The sequence below is a fragment of the Notamacropus eugenii genome, chromosome 7, assembly GCF_028372415.1.
Source record: "Notamacropus eugenii isolate mMacEug1 chromosome 7, mMacEug1.pri_v2, whole genome shotgun sequence".
Classification (NCBI taxonomy): Eukaryota; Metazoa; Chordata; class Mammalia; order Diprotodontia; family Macropodidae; genus Notamacropus; species Notamacropus eugenii.
Genome location: NC_092878.1, coordinates 58,514,738 through 58,530,901, shown reverse-complemented (window position 1 = coordinate 58,530,901; position 16,164 = coordinate 58,514,738). Strand labels below are relative to the sequence as shown.

Sequence of the window (16,164 nt, the reverse complement as noted above, 5' to 3'; positions counted from 1 at the left end):
AGCAGCCTTGCTGTGTCCTGAATTCTCTCCTCTTACTGGGTCTTGTATCTTGAGTTCCAAACCCTCTCCAGGAGGTATCTTCCCCCCAAATACTAAAATTAAGAATTCTTTCCCTTCTGCTTATCCCAAGCATGTGTTAAGGTGCATTGATTGAGCACCAGAGGCAGCTAGGTGGCTCAATGGATAGAGCACTGAGCCTGGAGTCAGGAAGACCTAAATTCAAATCTGACACTTATTAGCTGTGTGATCCTCAACAAGTCACTTAATTCTATTTCCTCAACTGTAAAGTGAGCCAGAGAAGGAAATGGCAAACCACTTCAGTACCTTTGCTAAGAAAACCTCAAATGGGGTCATGGTCTGATAAAACTGACCAATAAGAAGTGTCTTAAATTGTTATGGAGATGAAGGGGCAACTAGGTAATGCAGTGGATAGAATGCTGGACCTGAAATCAGGAAGATTCATCTTTCTGAGTACAAACCTGACTTCAGACACTTACTAGCTGTGTGACCCTGGGCAAGACACTTAACCTTGTTTGCCTCGGTTCCTCATTTGTAAAATGAGCTGGAGAAGGAAATGGCAAACCACTCTAGTAATTCTGCAAGAAAACACCAAATGCGGTCATGAAGTGTTGGACATGACTGAAAAACGACTGAATAGCAACAACTAGGCCCTAGTTAAAGTTCTGCATAAATAAGAATCCATTCATAATTTTGGGGGGGGGTGCGGGGGGGAGGACATGCCTATGATCTCATCAGTTTGGGGAATTCCAGGTGCGGAAATTTCTTTCATAAATAAAGATAGGAATCCAGTCTTAACCATTATTAGTCTTAGAGAGTTGTCTGCAGCAATGAGAGTTTAAATGACTTGCCCAAGATCCCAGCATCACAATTTCTCAGAGGAAAGACTTGAATACAGGCAGTCCTGTCTTCAAGGTTCATTCTCTATACACTCTGCCAGGCTGCCTCTTTTCATACTCATAAATTGCAATTATGTCTGATAAGTTGAGGTTCAACTTGACCCAAGACAAAAATAGTTGGTTCAGTTTTGGTTCTTCCTATCAGCCCTGAGTAGCCTATATTGGTCCCTGTGGAAATTCACTTAATTATCATATAACAAAAAACAATTCATGAAAGAAGTCTGATTAATATAATAAAAATGGCAATATGATCTAAATTAATTTACAGAAGTGCCATACCAAAAGGTTACTTGAAAAAATAAGAAAAAAATAATAACCAAAATCATCCAGAAGAATGTAAGGTCAAGAAAATAAAGAGAAAAAAATGGAAAGAGTGGGAGGAAAGCAACCTAGAAGTATCAAATATCAAAGTATAATGGAAAGCAGTAGTCATCAAAATTATTCAGTATGGGTTAAATCATAGAAAAATTGAACAAATCAGGTACACAAAACCCAAAAGCAACTGAATATAATAGTACACTGTTTAGTAAATCCAAAGGCTGTAAGGGTAAGAAATCACTATTCAACAAAAACCACTGGGAACATTAGAAAGCAGTGAAGTAGAAATTAAGTTTAGAACAACATCTCATATGTTTTAATAAGTTCCAAATGGATTCATGATATAGATGTCAAAACATCATACCACATACAAATTAGAGGAGGAGGAAGGGAGACATCTTCTACAACCATGAAGAGGGAAAGAGTTGATCAAACAAGGGATAGAGAGCATAAGTAATAAAAAATGGACAATTTTATGAGAAAATTGAAAAGTGTTTATACAAATAAATCAATGTAGTTAGATTTAGAAGGGAAATGGTTAACTGGGGAAAAGTCTTTACAAAAAATTCTCTGATAAAAGCCTGATAGCCAACAAATATAATGAATCAATATAAACATGTAAGAATAGCCATTCTCCTAACAGATAAACTATCAAAGCATATGAATAGGTCATTCTCAAAAGGAGAAATGTAAGCTATTATAATTATTTGAAAAAATGTTCTGAATCACTAATAATGGGAGAAATGCAAATTAAAGAAAACTCTAAGGTATGACCTCATACCCTTCAGATTGCAAAAATGGCAAAAAGAGAAAATGACAATGGTCAAAGAATAGGTGTGTTAATGCATTGTTGGTGGAGTTGTTGACTGATGCAGTCATTCTGGGAATACTCTGTCTTATTCTCCTCCTTTGCCCACTCCCTCAGCAGGAAGAACCTTATGGACCTTGGTAGAGGACTTGGACTTTTCACTAGCATCCTAACGATTTCTCTGGAGTAACTATGGCAGGTGACAATGTGGCTATTAGATACCAATGACCAACTGGATGCAATGAGGAAAGGCATATTCAAGACTCTACACGGGTTCCAGCAGAAAAGCTACAATACAGCAAAAGGGAACGTGTTGAGGACTTGAGCAAGAGGGCTTCCAGTAGTTGTGAGTGACCCCTTTGCCACATTTGCTATATGACTGAGGCCACGTTACCCTAGGCTTTGTATGTACTTGTAGGCAATGGGAGAGTGTGTCAGACCTATTTGGGGGCCATGGTGGGGAGGAAGAGTTTTGTACCAATTATATCACATAGTAAATAACCATTTCTAAAAAGCTAATTATCTGACTGACTAAGCATATCAGTTGATAATCATGGGGGGGGGGGGGGGGGGGGCCGGGGAAGGAGTATGTTTTTGGGAGCTCATGAACTATAGAGCTAGAAATCATACCCAGTCTTCCTGAGTTACCCCTAGAAGCTGGAGTGTGAGAGAGTAGCATACCAGCTCTGAGGATCTAGCTTACAAGTGCCAGGGAGAATAGTTACATGAATGTAATGGAATATTACTACAAGACATTTTAAAAGGGTCACATTCAGAGAAGCACAAGAAGACATATCAACTAAAGGAGAGTAAAATGAACACAACCAGGAAAACTATATGATGATCATACCATTGTCAAGGAAAACAACTTTGAAAGACTTAAAGATCAGTACAACCAATTATGACTTCAGGAGACTGATGATGAATCATGCTTTCCATCTCTTGGCAGAGAGGTGATGAACTAGAATGTAGAATAAGACATGGTCAATGTATGAATTTCTTTACTTCTTTCAAGGAAGGGTTTTTATTTCTTTGTGTATGAAGGTGGGGGTGGAGTGGGGAGAGGGAAGATATAGCAATGCAAAAAAAAGAACATCAATTAAACATTTAAAAAATACAAGAAGAGAGCAGAAGAAAATTCAGAAAGGGATGAATTTAATCAAAGCAGTTTGGGAACTACAGATAAATTTAATATTTCATTTAAAAAAAAAGCAAGGCATACTTAAGAGAGATTCATCCTCTTTATTCTCTTTTGTATAAGAAAATATTCACATTTGTTGATGTTTTTTAAATTAATGAGGTTAAAATAAATGAAAAACAAACAAACAAAAGTGTCAAATTGATAGATATGACAGTTCAATGGTCAGGATCACAATAGGAGATGGGATGGAAACCACCTAACCAAATTTCTCTGTGGCCGTTGATGTTTGTACTGTTTTGTTTTTGGATAATATAGATAGCATAATAGAAGAAAAGATGACTTCACTATTCTGATTTGAAAACAGCACGGCTGAATTTTTAGTAAGTCACATAAGGACTAGTTATTGATAATGATGATGGAGCCACTATAGCCACACTTTCCCTAGAGGAACCCACTTAATAGTCTGAAAATGTTGAGATTACATTGATGGAATGAAAGACCTCAGATTTGTTATTTGTGACAACAACTGAAACTGAAGAGAAGCTGTTACACCACCAAAGATCTGGGTTTAGAAAACAAATACCTTGGTGGGTAGGACAGGGAAACAGTTATTCTACACATTTGAAATCCTCCTCACTGAATCGGTTGCTTCTGAAACCACAACTGTCTGTTGACAAAGTGCCCTGGTCACATTACAGGACAAAAGGATGACTTTTAAAACACTATTTGTAAAGTCAAGCAATTTTGAAAAGGCAAAGAAAGATCTAAATGTTAAAGACATTGATTATGTGCAAGCTCCCTGGCTGGAAAAGGTATCATGAATTCAGGAAAAAAGTGGATGATTAATACAAGACGGCTAATAAAAATTTAAGACTACTGTAAATCATTCAGTCAACATCTATTTGACTCAGCAATATCACTACTAGGTCTGTTTCCAGAGATGATTAGGGAAAGAGGAATAGAATCTGTATACTGTAAAATGTCTGTAGCAGGTCTCTTTGTGGTGGCAAAGAAATGGAAATTGCTGGGATGCCCCTCGATTGGGGAATGGCTGAACAAGTTGCGGTATATGATCATGACGGAAACTATTGTTCTATAAGAAATGATGAGCTTCTTGATTTCAGAAAAACATAATAGACTTGCATGAAGAAATAAAGAGTGAAATAAGCAAAAACAAGAGGATGTTCTATACAATAACAGCAATATTGTTTTAAGAAAAACGTTGAGTGACTAAGTTATTTTGATTAATATAAATACCAAAATTAACTACAGAGGACCTATGAAGGAAGATGTTATCTGTATCCAGAAGAACTGATAAATAGAAGTATATATAGAATGATTTTACATATACATATAGACGCAAGTCTAATGGTAGCCATATCTGGGGAGCAGGAATGGGGGGAAGGAAGAAAAAAAAAGTTACACAATAACTTTATTATATATTTAAAAGGAATAGAAAGCTGTGTATAATAGATTTTGTGTGCAATTATTTTTTTTATTCTACTGTTATGGAAATACTTGTTTTATTTCATGAATTAAAAATAAAATAGAAAATGTGGTTAAAGGAGGAACCCAAACAGTCAATAATGACATTCCACTTTGATTCCATGGAGTACTTTGTTATCACATAATTATTGTTATTTTTGTTCGGTCGTTTCAGTCATATCTGACTCTTCATGACCCCATTTGGGTATTTTTTTTGGCAAAGATATTGAAGCAGTTTGCCATTTCCTTCTCCAGCTTATTTTACAGATAAGGAAACTAAGGCAAATAGGGTTAAGTGACTTGTCCAGATTTACACAGTGTCTGAGGTCAGCTTTGAACTCAGGAAGATGAATCTTCTTGACTCCAGAGCCAGCATTCTATCTATCCACTATGCCACCTAACTGTCCTTATCATATAATACTCTATAACATATCTGAAGTGTATTTTATTCCCTTACTAGGCAGTAAGCTCCCTGAGGGAAGGGGACTAATGTTTCAGCAATCAAGCAACTTAAATACCTTTGATATCACTGGTATCCCAAATGGGGTCATGGACAACAGCAAAATCATTGATATCTCTTCTTCAAACTTTGTATAGTCCTTCACGCTTAGCACAATGCTTTACACACAGTAGGTGCTTTAATGCATTTATGGTTCTTGTAGCAAAGCCACACATTAGGCAAAGAAAGTGATACAAAGGTGAACAAGAGATAGAATCCCTGTTCACAAGGATTTTAGAACATCCCTAATCTGCTAAGGAAAACTGATGAGAATTGAAGCAGGAATTATAAAGGTCAAGGGAGAAATTCTACTCAGACATCAGAGAGATTATGTTATATCTACCAAAGAGAAAAAGAGTTACAGTAATTACAGTAATTGAATTTAGAGCAGGCAGGGAGGTTAGAGATGGTTGAGTCAGTCCCTTCACATGAAGGAGGAATTTTTTTTCTTGTTCAGTTGTTTTCTGTCATGTTCGACTCTTTGGGACCACATTTGGAGTTTTCGTGCCAAAGATACTGGAGTGCTTTGCCATTTCCTTCTCTAGCTCATTTTACAGATGAAGAAACTGAGACAAACAGAGTAAAATGACCTTCCCAGGGTCATGGAGATAGTGTCTGAGGCCAGATTTTAACTGAAGAAGATGAGTCTTCCTGATTCCAAGCCCAGTGCTCTAGCCACTGCACCACCCTCATACAGGGGGAATTTGAGGTCCAAAGAAGTCACTACTGCTATTATATATGCTAAATACTTTACATGCGTTATCTCATTTGAGCCTCACAACTTTGCAAGACAGATGCTACAGGTACTATTAGCCTCATTTTACCAATAAGATAACTGAGGCTTCAAGAGGTTACTTGACCAAAGTCTTGTCATAGTAAATAGCAAAGTTGACCTGGGATGAGGAATATGAGATGTTGGCAAATCAATGGTACTTTCAAAAGATTTTGTCTTGATTTTACATGCTATGTAGAAATCAGTGGAGAGAAATCACAGCTAATGTACTAGACATCTGATCTTCTACCTAGAGACGCAGCATGAATCAGAGGAAGGACGTTGCCCCCTTCGGAGGGTCAAGATAATAATAAAAGTTTTATATTTATGTCATGCTTTAAATATAGATTTTGTAAATAATGCTCACAACAACCTTTTGAGAAGAGTAACAAAAACACTATTAGCCATTTTACAGATGGGAAGACTGGGGCTTCGAGAGGTTAAATGATTTCATTTAGTTACACAGACAGTATGGGGTCAACGTCATGACTTGAAGTCTGGTCTTCTGACTCTATACTCTCTAGTCTACCAAGCTACCCCTCCAATAAATGCCACACATCTAAAAAATGTGATGCAATTAGACATTAGATGTTACAAAATGCTAATAACACAACAATATTCACCTGGCTTCAGAAGCTTATTTTAACCATTATCTTGTCCTCTTACTACGGAAGTCTGCGTTTTTAGGGGTTTATTTTTCTTCTTAAAGAATTCTGAATTAGAGCCAAGAGAAGATGTAGCAATTCACAGTTTCATTCTCACATGAAAACATTTGTGATATTCTCAGATAATTGAATCACTGAAGGCAAGGAATAAATAGCTAGAGAGGCTTACTAACAGATTATGCTTTCTATTCAGGAATGTTCATTCTACTTATTAACAATTGTCCAGAGTCACTAAACAGTAGTCTCAATGCTGCAAGAAACTCCAGAGGCCAGCTAGTCTAACCCATGTCTGATGCAGAAATCTCATCCCAATATACACACTATGGACATCTAGCTTTCACCTTAAAACGTTTAGTGGGAGGGAACCCAGGCAAGAGGAAACCTTTTTGGATAGCTCCTATTTGTTAGGAAAATTTCCTTGCCTTTTGGTCTAAATCTTCCTCTCTTCAACTTTCACCAATTATTCCTAGTCCAGCCATTTGGGGCTAACCAGAATAAATCTAATCCCCCTCCCATATGACATCATTACAAGGATTTGAAAAGAGTGATGATCTTTCCATCCCTCCACCTTAATCTACTTTTCTTCAAGCTAAACATCTGCGATTTCTTCCACCAATCTTCATGTAGGATGATCTCAAAAGTCCTTTGTCATTTTGCTCCTCTTTTTCTGGACATGCTCTAGTAATATCCTTCCCAAAATGTTATACCTAGTATTTGACATGACATTCCTGATATGACAAGAGCAGAATACAGGACCACCCTACCCCTGGACCGTCTGCTTTGGGTAATCTGTGATTATATTTATTTCTTCAGTTAATGTATCATACCATTGGCTCAAGATGAACTTGAGAGTCTACTAAAGAGGTTTTCATTTCATCTGAGAACTAAAAACTGCTATGATACGAAATGGACAATATCGAAAATAGAGCGGAAATATCCCAGAAGCATAGTTTAAGGACTTAGGTCTCTATTGGCTAATGACATAAAATAAAATAAAAATAACCTAAAATAAAAATCTTGCTCTTCCAAACCTGCATCTTATTGGGGAAAAAATGACTGCTTCAGGTTGCTCCTTTTTGCGCTAACTTCCCAAATAACCAAAATCCCAGATGAAAAAAGTTTTACCTGACGTGTATCTTTCATGACACAATATGACACAATATGAATTTCTGAATTGTGAGATTCTCATAGATTTAGAGCTGGAAAGGACTTAGCAGTCACTTCATTGAATTCCGTTATTCTATAAATGAGAAAATTGATGCCCAGAAGTTTTATGATGGGCTTAAGGTCATGAAAGCAAGTGACAGATCCAAGCATTAAACCCACGCCCTATGAATAAATGCGGTGTTCTTTCCACTGCATCACTATTGCCTCCCATTTTGTGAGGGATAAGAATAGACGACAAAGAAGAGGGCACAGGAAGACTTGTGGGTAAAGAGAGAAAAAGCAAGGAATTTATTTGAGTACAATTGATATTTAATGTTTTTTAAATATCTGAATATAAATGCTAGTTTATGTGTCCTTTATTATCAAGTGGTTTAAAGACCTAGCTAATAAAATGGGAAACTCTTAAAAAAAAAAAAAAAGTGTGTGTTGGTGGGGGGGACATCAGATAACTAGAATTTTGAAAATGTTCCTAATTTTACTATATGGTGGCCAACAGACAAATGAATATATTTGGGGAAATGATTTATTTATGATTTTTAAAATCAACAGATTTTTTTCTTTGGACTCAGGCACTTGGGTACATTCCCTACCTCCCACTAAACTTTGCTTTAGCAACAATACTGCAAACAGAAGGAAGATTATCCAATCTCAAGAACTTAGAGCTATTTAGTTTGAATCTCAAACAGATGGAATGTCAGGCAGATGTTGGAGTCAGTTCAAATGATAAGTAAATGCTTAGGATTCAGGTATAAATAGAGAGCAAATCTGGATAGCTTGAAGGGAGACTATGAGGTTGTAAAAAGGCCACTAGACATGGAGTGAAAATTGGGTTTGCCATTATCTAGTTCTGTGGTTTTGGACTTAACTTTGAAGTCACTGGGTCTCAATTTCCTTATCCATAAAATGAGATATTTTGGACTGAATACATATTATTCCATTCCAACTAAGAATCTATGAATGCCTGGAAAGCAATTTTATATTATGCCAAGAAAATGATTCAATATACAAGCCCAGAGATCTCACTGCTAGACATCACCCAAGGATATCAAAGATAGAAAGGCTCATACACACACCAAAATATTTCCAGCAGCATTTTTGTAGTAGGAAAGAACTAGAAACAAAAGGGAATGTAATAAGTATTTATCAAGCACTAAGTGCAGAGACTATGCTAAATACTTCACCAATTTTATCTCATTTAATCTTCATAAGAACTCTGAGAGGAAGCTTCTATTATTATCCTCATTTTACAACTGAGGAAACTGAGGTTAAATGACTTAAGGCCGGATTTGAATTTAGGTCTTTCTGACTCCTGGTGAAGCGATCTATTCAATTTCTACCTGGCTACCATGTAAGAAGCAAGGAAAGCAAAAGCAAGGATATGCAAGGTTACTCTTCTGGAGAACTTGCTCATAACTAGACTACGAAAAGTTCTAACACAGATTTTGATAAAGAACCCTAAACACTCGTCTTTTGAAACAAAAAGGATGGGGCAAATGCAAAAGGTTCACAATTCATTTCTTCCTTCCTCTTCAGCCCTAACCCACAGCTTCCTCACCATGCCCCAGCTTGGACACCCTTTCCACCCTCACCTTCTTTCCAGCACTCCTTTCTGCATGGTCTCCCCTCATTAGAAGGTAATTCTTGAGGGTAGGGACTGTCCTGTCTGCTTTCATCTGTGTCCAGTGCTTGGAATATAAGCCTTAGTAAATATCTGTCTGTCTAAAATTTTTTTTTTTCTTCATCTTTATTCTCCTTCTGTGCTAGGATTCAAACTCATTGGACTCCAAAACTAACACTCTCTCCATAATATCACTATGTCTCTTCCAAAGGATAAGAATAAATAAGCAAAATAAAATGAAGAAGGCAATGAAGAGGATGACAAAACATGACAGAAGCAAATGGTAATAGTTTCCAAAAGCCCAGTCCAGACCATTGCCCAGAAAACTCATCTGATGTCCTGTGCTGCAGGTGAGCATTCTGTCCCAAAGTGGATTGCAGATGTACAGAGTTGAAGACCCATTCTCATGCAACATCAGAAAGCATAAAAACTACTTGACCTAGTTCAAGGAAGTAATCTGAGCTTAAACTGGATGATTCTCTGAGTGTGGGGCTCTACATTTCCTCTATGAGTATTTGAGTCACTCATCTATCCTACCACAGCACCTCAACCTTTGCAACTCCATAGTAGAGGTAATCCTTCCATTCTGTTACCGCTACTACATGGTAGGTCAAACTCATTTTTGCTGAACTGCCTATAAGTAGGTGCTAGTTCAACAATCCAGCCTTGTTTTTAAAAGATGAACCTTATTTTTTCACATTTGCCTACTTGTACATGGTAAATTTTCCCAGACTGTCCTTGCCATGCGTCAGCACCACCATGCTAGGTACTAAGGATATAACAGTAAACATTGAGCAGTCCCTACACCCTCAAAGAGTTTATATTCTACTAAAGGGAAATCCTACGTTCACACATCAAATAAAAGCAGAAGATGGCCTAAAATATGCACAATGATTAGGGAGGGAACTGGTGCACTAAAAATGAGGTTCAGAGGAGAGTCAGAAAAGGTCTGTTGAGTGGTGTTGTACCTTCAGGTTCTTGTATTTACAGAGGGTTCAAATAAAACTATAGCATATACCTATGTGGATATAGGTACAGATAGAGTGGCATAGAGCTAAAGTTATGTAGATTAACTTCTGTAGGCAGATTTTAAAAATGAAATTATTTTAAAAATTAATAGAAATTTGTTTGATCTCTTACCCCATACCATTTGGGGGGGGGGGGGAATATATCTCTTCATAGATATAGATAATTATCTCTATCTCCATATTTATAGGAATAGATATAGATATACCAGACTATATATATATATATGTATGTTTGCATATATAAATATATATGCCTGTCAAATTGATGACTCTCATAGAGGCAGTTTAGACTGTTTTTTAAAACTGTCTCTATGAGAGTTGTCAATTTGATAAGCATTTATTAAGTACCTAGATAGAACATATATTACACTAAGCATTGAGGATACAAAGAAAGGCAGAAATAATTCCCGCTCTCAAGGAATTCACAGTTTAATGGGGGGAGACAACAGGAAAACAACTATTTACAAACAGGGTATATACAAAATAAATTCCCCAGAAGGAAGAGCTAAGGTTGAGGATTGGGTCTCAGAGCTATGATAGAGCCAGCTCTAAGGCCAACGACTACATTTTCCATGTGAGCATTTATACCTCAGAAATTGACAAATGTTACAAATCAGGGCTTGATTTATTTCTTAGTGATTGCTTAAAATTAAGAAAGTGAGGCATAAATTGTTAATAATGAAATTTAAGCTTAAGATTAAACTTAAAAATGTATTGTGGGTTTTAGGAGAGATGGTCATTAAACATTTCCCAGCATATCCCTGATTAGGAAAGGTTTTTTTTGCAAAAGATGGTATTTGAGCTGAGATTTGAAGGAAGTCAGGAAGGGAAAGAAGACAGTAATCACTAGAACTTAAGGAATAAAAACAGGGGCTAAAGCACTCACCAAATGTAACGTATCTGCTTTTTGTGTCTGTCTTTGTCGACTCTTCTGAGCTGCAATACGGTTTTTCTCCCTTCTTTGAACTTTCCTCACGTCATCTGAGGAATCCTGAAAAGGAGAGAAGGTAGCAATGGGTCATCCTTTCCTGATTACTCTGGGCCCTCTGCTTTCACCCATCTGATAAACACCAACTGAATTCCTAGCACTTTCCCAAATGCTAGACTGAGTATCTTACCCCCTTTCTGTGGAATTCTCACTGCTTGGTTAATGTGATGATATAATGAGGGAAAATGCCTTTTGCAAACCCTAATATATATGAGTAGAAATATCTTCTATTAAAAAATATATAAAATAGAAATATCTTTAATTATAATCAAGTGATTTCTCTCATTTACATTTTATCTAGAATAAAGTACTAAGACTTGACACACTCCATTGAGCTGGTCTAGGCAGAACTGCCATGGTTGCCTCTGAAAGCCCCTGACCTTCCTTTTGCTGTGCCTTTCCACATTTGTCTTCCTACCTCCTGGTTCCTCCCGTGACTTGCCTCTTATGTGCTCTGTCTCTAATCTCCAGGAGCATAATCCCAGGTTTCAAATCTCTTTCGTCATCACTGCCTCTCCCATCAAAATGAACATGCTTTGTATTTGACCTCATGGATGACATCTACCCTCTAAATGGGAGAGTCTAATAAACCGAAGTGTTACTGTGTTTATTAGTGCTAATGGCTGAATGAATTAATCTTTCCTAGATAATATAGGTCACCTGGCCCAGAATAGGGTACAAGATTTGGAGGCAGAAGAACTGCAGTAGAAGAATCTCAGCTCCCCAACATGGTCTCAGACGAATCATTTAAACTCTTTGGAACCAAGTTTCCTCATCTGTAGAATGGGTACAGTAGGCCGGTGGTGCATGTCTACAATACCTGCTACCATAGAGGCTGAGACTAGCCGATGGCTTGAGACTGGTAGTGCTGAGCTGCAGTAGGAACAGAAAGTGGACGTCTGCACTATGTCTCCCACCAATAAAATGAGTCCCTGGGAGCAAGAAACCATAAGGCTGCCTCAGTCAGAAATAAAGTAGCTCAATGATCAAAGTAGGGTTACCCCAACATCCCGATGGAGCATCAGAGTAGGACTTTTGTAGTGGCCCCATATTTTACAATGAAGACACCTGAACCCCAAAGAAATGTGACTAGCTAAGGTCACTCAGAGCTAGTAAGCAATAGGGCCAGAATTTGAGCCCAGGTCTTTTAACTAGACTCCTTCCATTATGACAGATATTCTATCCATCCTTTTTCTATTACAACACATCCCCTTCCAGAGGAGGGAGTGGGGCCCCATACTCTACAGTGTACCCCACAGACAGAGGGAGACATGATATGGGAAGGAACATTGTTATTACAGAGTAAAAGGCGCAGAGGAAGGTCTCATTCTTACAGCATCAGCCTATTTCAATGCCTGTGAATTTATGAATAAACAAAAGATAGAAAGCAAAGTTAGGTGTAAAATGGATAATTTCAATTACATTAAATTAAAAGCTTTTAAACAAATAAAATAAATGTAGCCAAGATCAGAGGGAAAGCAGAAAATTGGGGGAGGGGGGAATTTTTATAGACAGTTTCTCAGATAAAGACCTTCCAAATACTTCTCAGAAAAGTGAAGCAAGAGGATACAGGTCACGGAGGAAGGGAAAATCCATTTCTCTAAAAGACACAGAAATAGGGATTGGATGGATGACTTCTTTGGTATAGGGAACTCTCAGATAAGAAAACTCCTCTACCAGTGCAAGTCAGCACCTTTTCTGTGACTTCCAGTCTTAGAGAGATGCCTGAGGCATTGAGAGGTTCATTGATTCACTGTCAGAGGAAGGACTCAAACCTAGGTCTTCCTGGCTCTGAGACCATCTCCACTACGGCACGATGCCTCTCAGAAGGGTTTGTGACATGGTTTTCTGTTTTTCTCCCCTTCCAACCTCCCAACACCTAAGATATTTAAAAAGATAACTGACCCACCCCTCAGTCCTGCCTCAAGGGATAGAGACACAGAAGATCTCTAGAGATCCCTGAGATACATTCCAAGAATCTGCTTTTTTAAAATTGTAATACAACAATAATTACAACCATTCACACTTATACGGAATTTTAAGGTTTACAAAGCACTTTCCTTGAACAAGTCTGGTGGAATAAGGATGACAAGTGGATGACCATTTTACAGATGAAGGAACTGAGGTTCAGAACAGTTACCTTTGTTGTCTAAATTATGCAACCAGTGTCAAAGTCAGGACTTTTGTCTGGCTCTAGGTTCAACATACACATGTATACAAAATCTATGCTATGCTATTATCTCCTAAAGTTGTGAAGAAAATGTGTTCTAGTCCTCAAATCACCATGCAAATGTGAGTTATTTTAATTATGTGCCTATAGACACAAAATATGGCAAGTCCACTCAATCCCCTCCCCCAACACAGCACTAATGAAATAGATCTTTAAATCATAAGAGTGGAGAAGGGAATTAAAAATGATTGCATCACAGGTGGTTAACAAGACCAGCACCATCCTCCCTTACAGATGAAAGTCAGGGGATGTGGTGAGCAAGCAGGTTCAGGATAGGAGAGCCTTGGTTCTTAAAGTATGGCCTGTCAGAAAGCCGGAAGCTTCTGGCCAAACTTTAATCTCCCAGTACTTGAAGTGAGCTGTTGGGTTTATCTGAAGCATCTCCCTTCAAACTCTCTAGAATCCTCCCCCACACCCACTCCCACACCTCCCAATCCAGTCCTATCCAATGGGGTAGGGGGACTCCTAGCAGCAGCTGTATCCCCTTTCTCCCTACCAATGGCAGGTCACCTCCTCATAATGCTCCTTTAGAGTGCCCCAGACCAGAAGCCCATGTAATCCATTGCCTCTCCCCCAGCTCTATAGACTCGTTGCTTTTCTTTCTTCACTTCTACATCCTCTTGGATCATTCCTGTTTCATAATTTGACTTAAGTTTTCCAGTGTAAGCTTCATTTCAACAGCCTGAAATAGGGTAGTATGGTGGAAAGCACACTGGACGTTGGGTCAGAAGGCCTACTCCTGACTTCTACTTTCTAGGCCTGTGATCATGGGTCAGCAAGATACTTAAGTGCTCTGAGTCCCAGTTTCCTCTTCTGCAAAAATGGGGCTAATAATAAGGCTTGAGAGAAGCAAGGAACAGATCAAGAGTCAGCCTCAGCATCAAGGAGACCTGGTCTCACACTTACTGGATGTGTGATCCCAGGTGAGTCATTTAATTTCTCAGTACCCCTGGAAGCTCTCTAGAACTATGCATTTCAAAGGACTTGTCAATTTGCATGAGCAGAAGGGTTTTTTACAACAGCATTTCTTGAACTGTTGAAATCATACAAGCAGATTCAAAATATCAAACAGAAAAGAATACTTACGCTACCTACTTCATAGGATTATTATAAGAAAAGCATTATGTATCATACACATGTAAGCTGCTATTTTTAGCAAATGAGATAATATTTGTAAAGCACTTAGCACAGTGTCTAGTACATAGTGTATGTATATATATAATATACACATATATATTATATACACATATATAGACACATACACATATAGACACATATACACACACATATACATATTATATATACATACGCACAAATATACATATATGGTTATATGTAGTTACATATATAAATACCACAAGTATAAACTTTGTTTGTTACTTTTATTAGTAAGCTTTTATTTTTTCCTTCATCAGCTTTATCATCCTTTTTATCAGCTGTGGGTTACACTGAACTCCCCCTATTAAGACTAAATCTTTCATAGCATAGAAGAGTCTTTTCCCTCTGACTAGACCAAAACACTTCCATTCACCATCTCTTCATTCATTCTTTTTCCTTCCTAGAAAGCTTGATAGGGCAAGGACCATGAGGGTGGTAGGAAGGAGTTGAAAGGAGAGGGACACCATGGTAAAGAGGTAAGTCAATGGTCCCTATGCCCAATGCCTCTGGGAAACCCAATCCCAAATTCATAGAACTCAGATGAGGCTCCTTGGCTACTCACTGAGCCCTCCTGCCAGGTGGTTTCCAGACAGCTTCCTGAAAGGTTCTAAGCCTAGGAGTGGGAGTTGGGGTGGGTGGCAGGGGAAGAGAAGAGAAGTTTTACCTGTTTATTGCTGGGTGGAGGGGAACGGCTGAAGCTGGAGTCACTGCTGTCAGAACTGTGAGGCATGGCTGAAGTCTCCAGGGGTTGGGCAAGTTTCCTCCACTTCCCTTCAGACCCCGTGTTCCTCTGACTCTCTAGACACCAAGCGGCCTTTTTCAAACACTCACTGGGTCACCAGCCCACCACCTTCCTTGGATCCTTCTTCTCTCTTGCCCACCATGCACCTCTGGAGGCCAAGGTCCTTTTCTCTCTGCGGCCTGGAGACACTGCATCTAGCAGTGACATAGTCGCTTGCTTTTGGGGCTCGCTTTCTCACTTGTGGTTTCTGGTAAAAAAAATAATAATGGAGAATTCAAGCTGGAAGTCACATGGGCGGAAATTTAAGTGAACTACAAGTTACACTGATGGGCGAGAGAGAGAAAAAAACATATCGGGGAAAAGACCTTGAAAATAATTTGAAAATGAGAAGAAGAAGAAAAAAACCCCAGACACCTTCAGACAGTATAAAAGGCAGAGAAATTGGTTTCAATTGAAAATGATAAAAGAAAGAAAAAAAAACAGAATGAGGAGGGAAAGTCCCCAAACAGTTCTAGAGAGCTAGTCCTCTCTCAAAATGGGGAGATACGGACACCATGGAAATAGACGCCATGGTCACATAATTTGACTTTCAGCCAAAATAAAACAGCAGCACTAGGATTTCATTTTT

At 38.3% G+C, this 16,164-nt stretch overlaps 1 protein-coding gene across 1 annotated transcript in view; it reads right to left on the bottom strand.

The window, feature by feature from the left end:
• BATF (basic leucine zipper ATF-like transcription factor) overlaps positions 1-15,820 on the bottom strand; it is a 45,732-nt gene extending 29,912 nt beyond the window's left edge. Inside the window, exons 1-2 of the mRNA XM_072625116.1 lie at positions 15,459-15,820; positions 11,305-11,409 (exon numbers count right to left, since the gene is read on the bottom strand). Coding sequence (XP_072481217.1) covers positions 11,305-11,409; positions 15,459-15,524 — 171 coding nt within the window. The 5' untranslated portion in view covers positions 15,525-15,820. The remainder of the gene's footprint in view (positions 1-11,304; positions 11,410-15,458) is intronic.
• Positions 15,821-16,164: the final 344 nt, after the last annotated feature.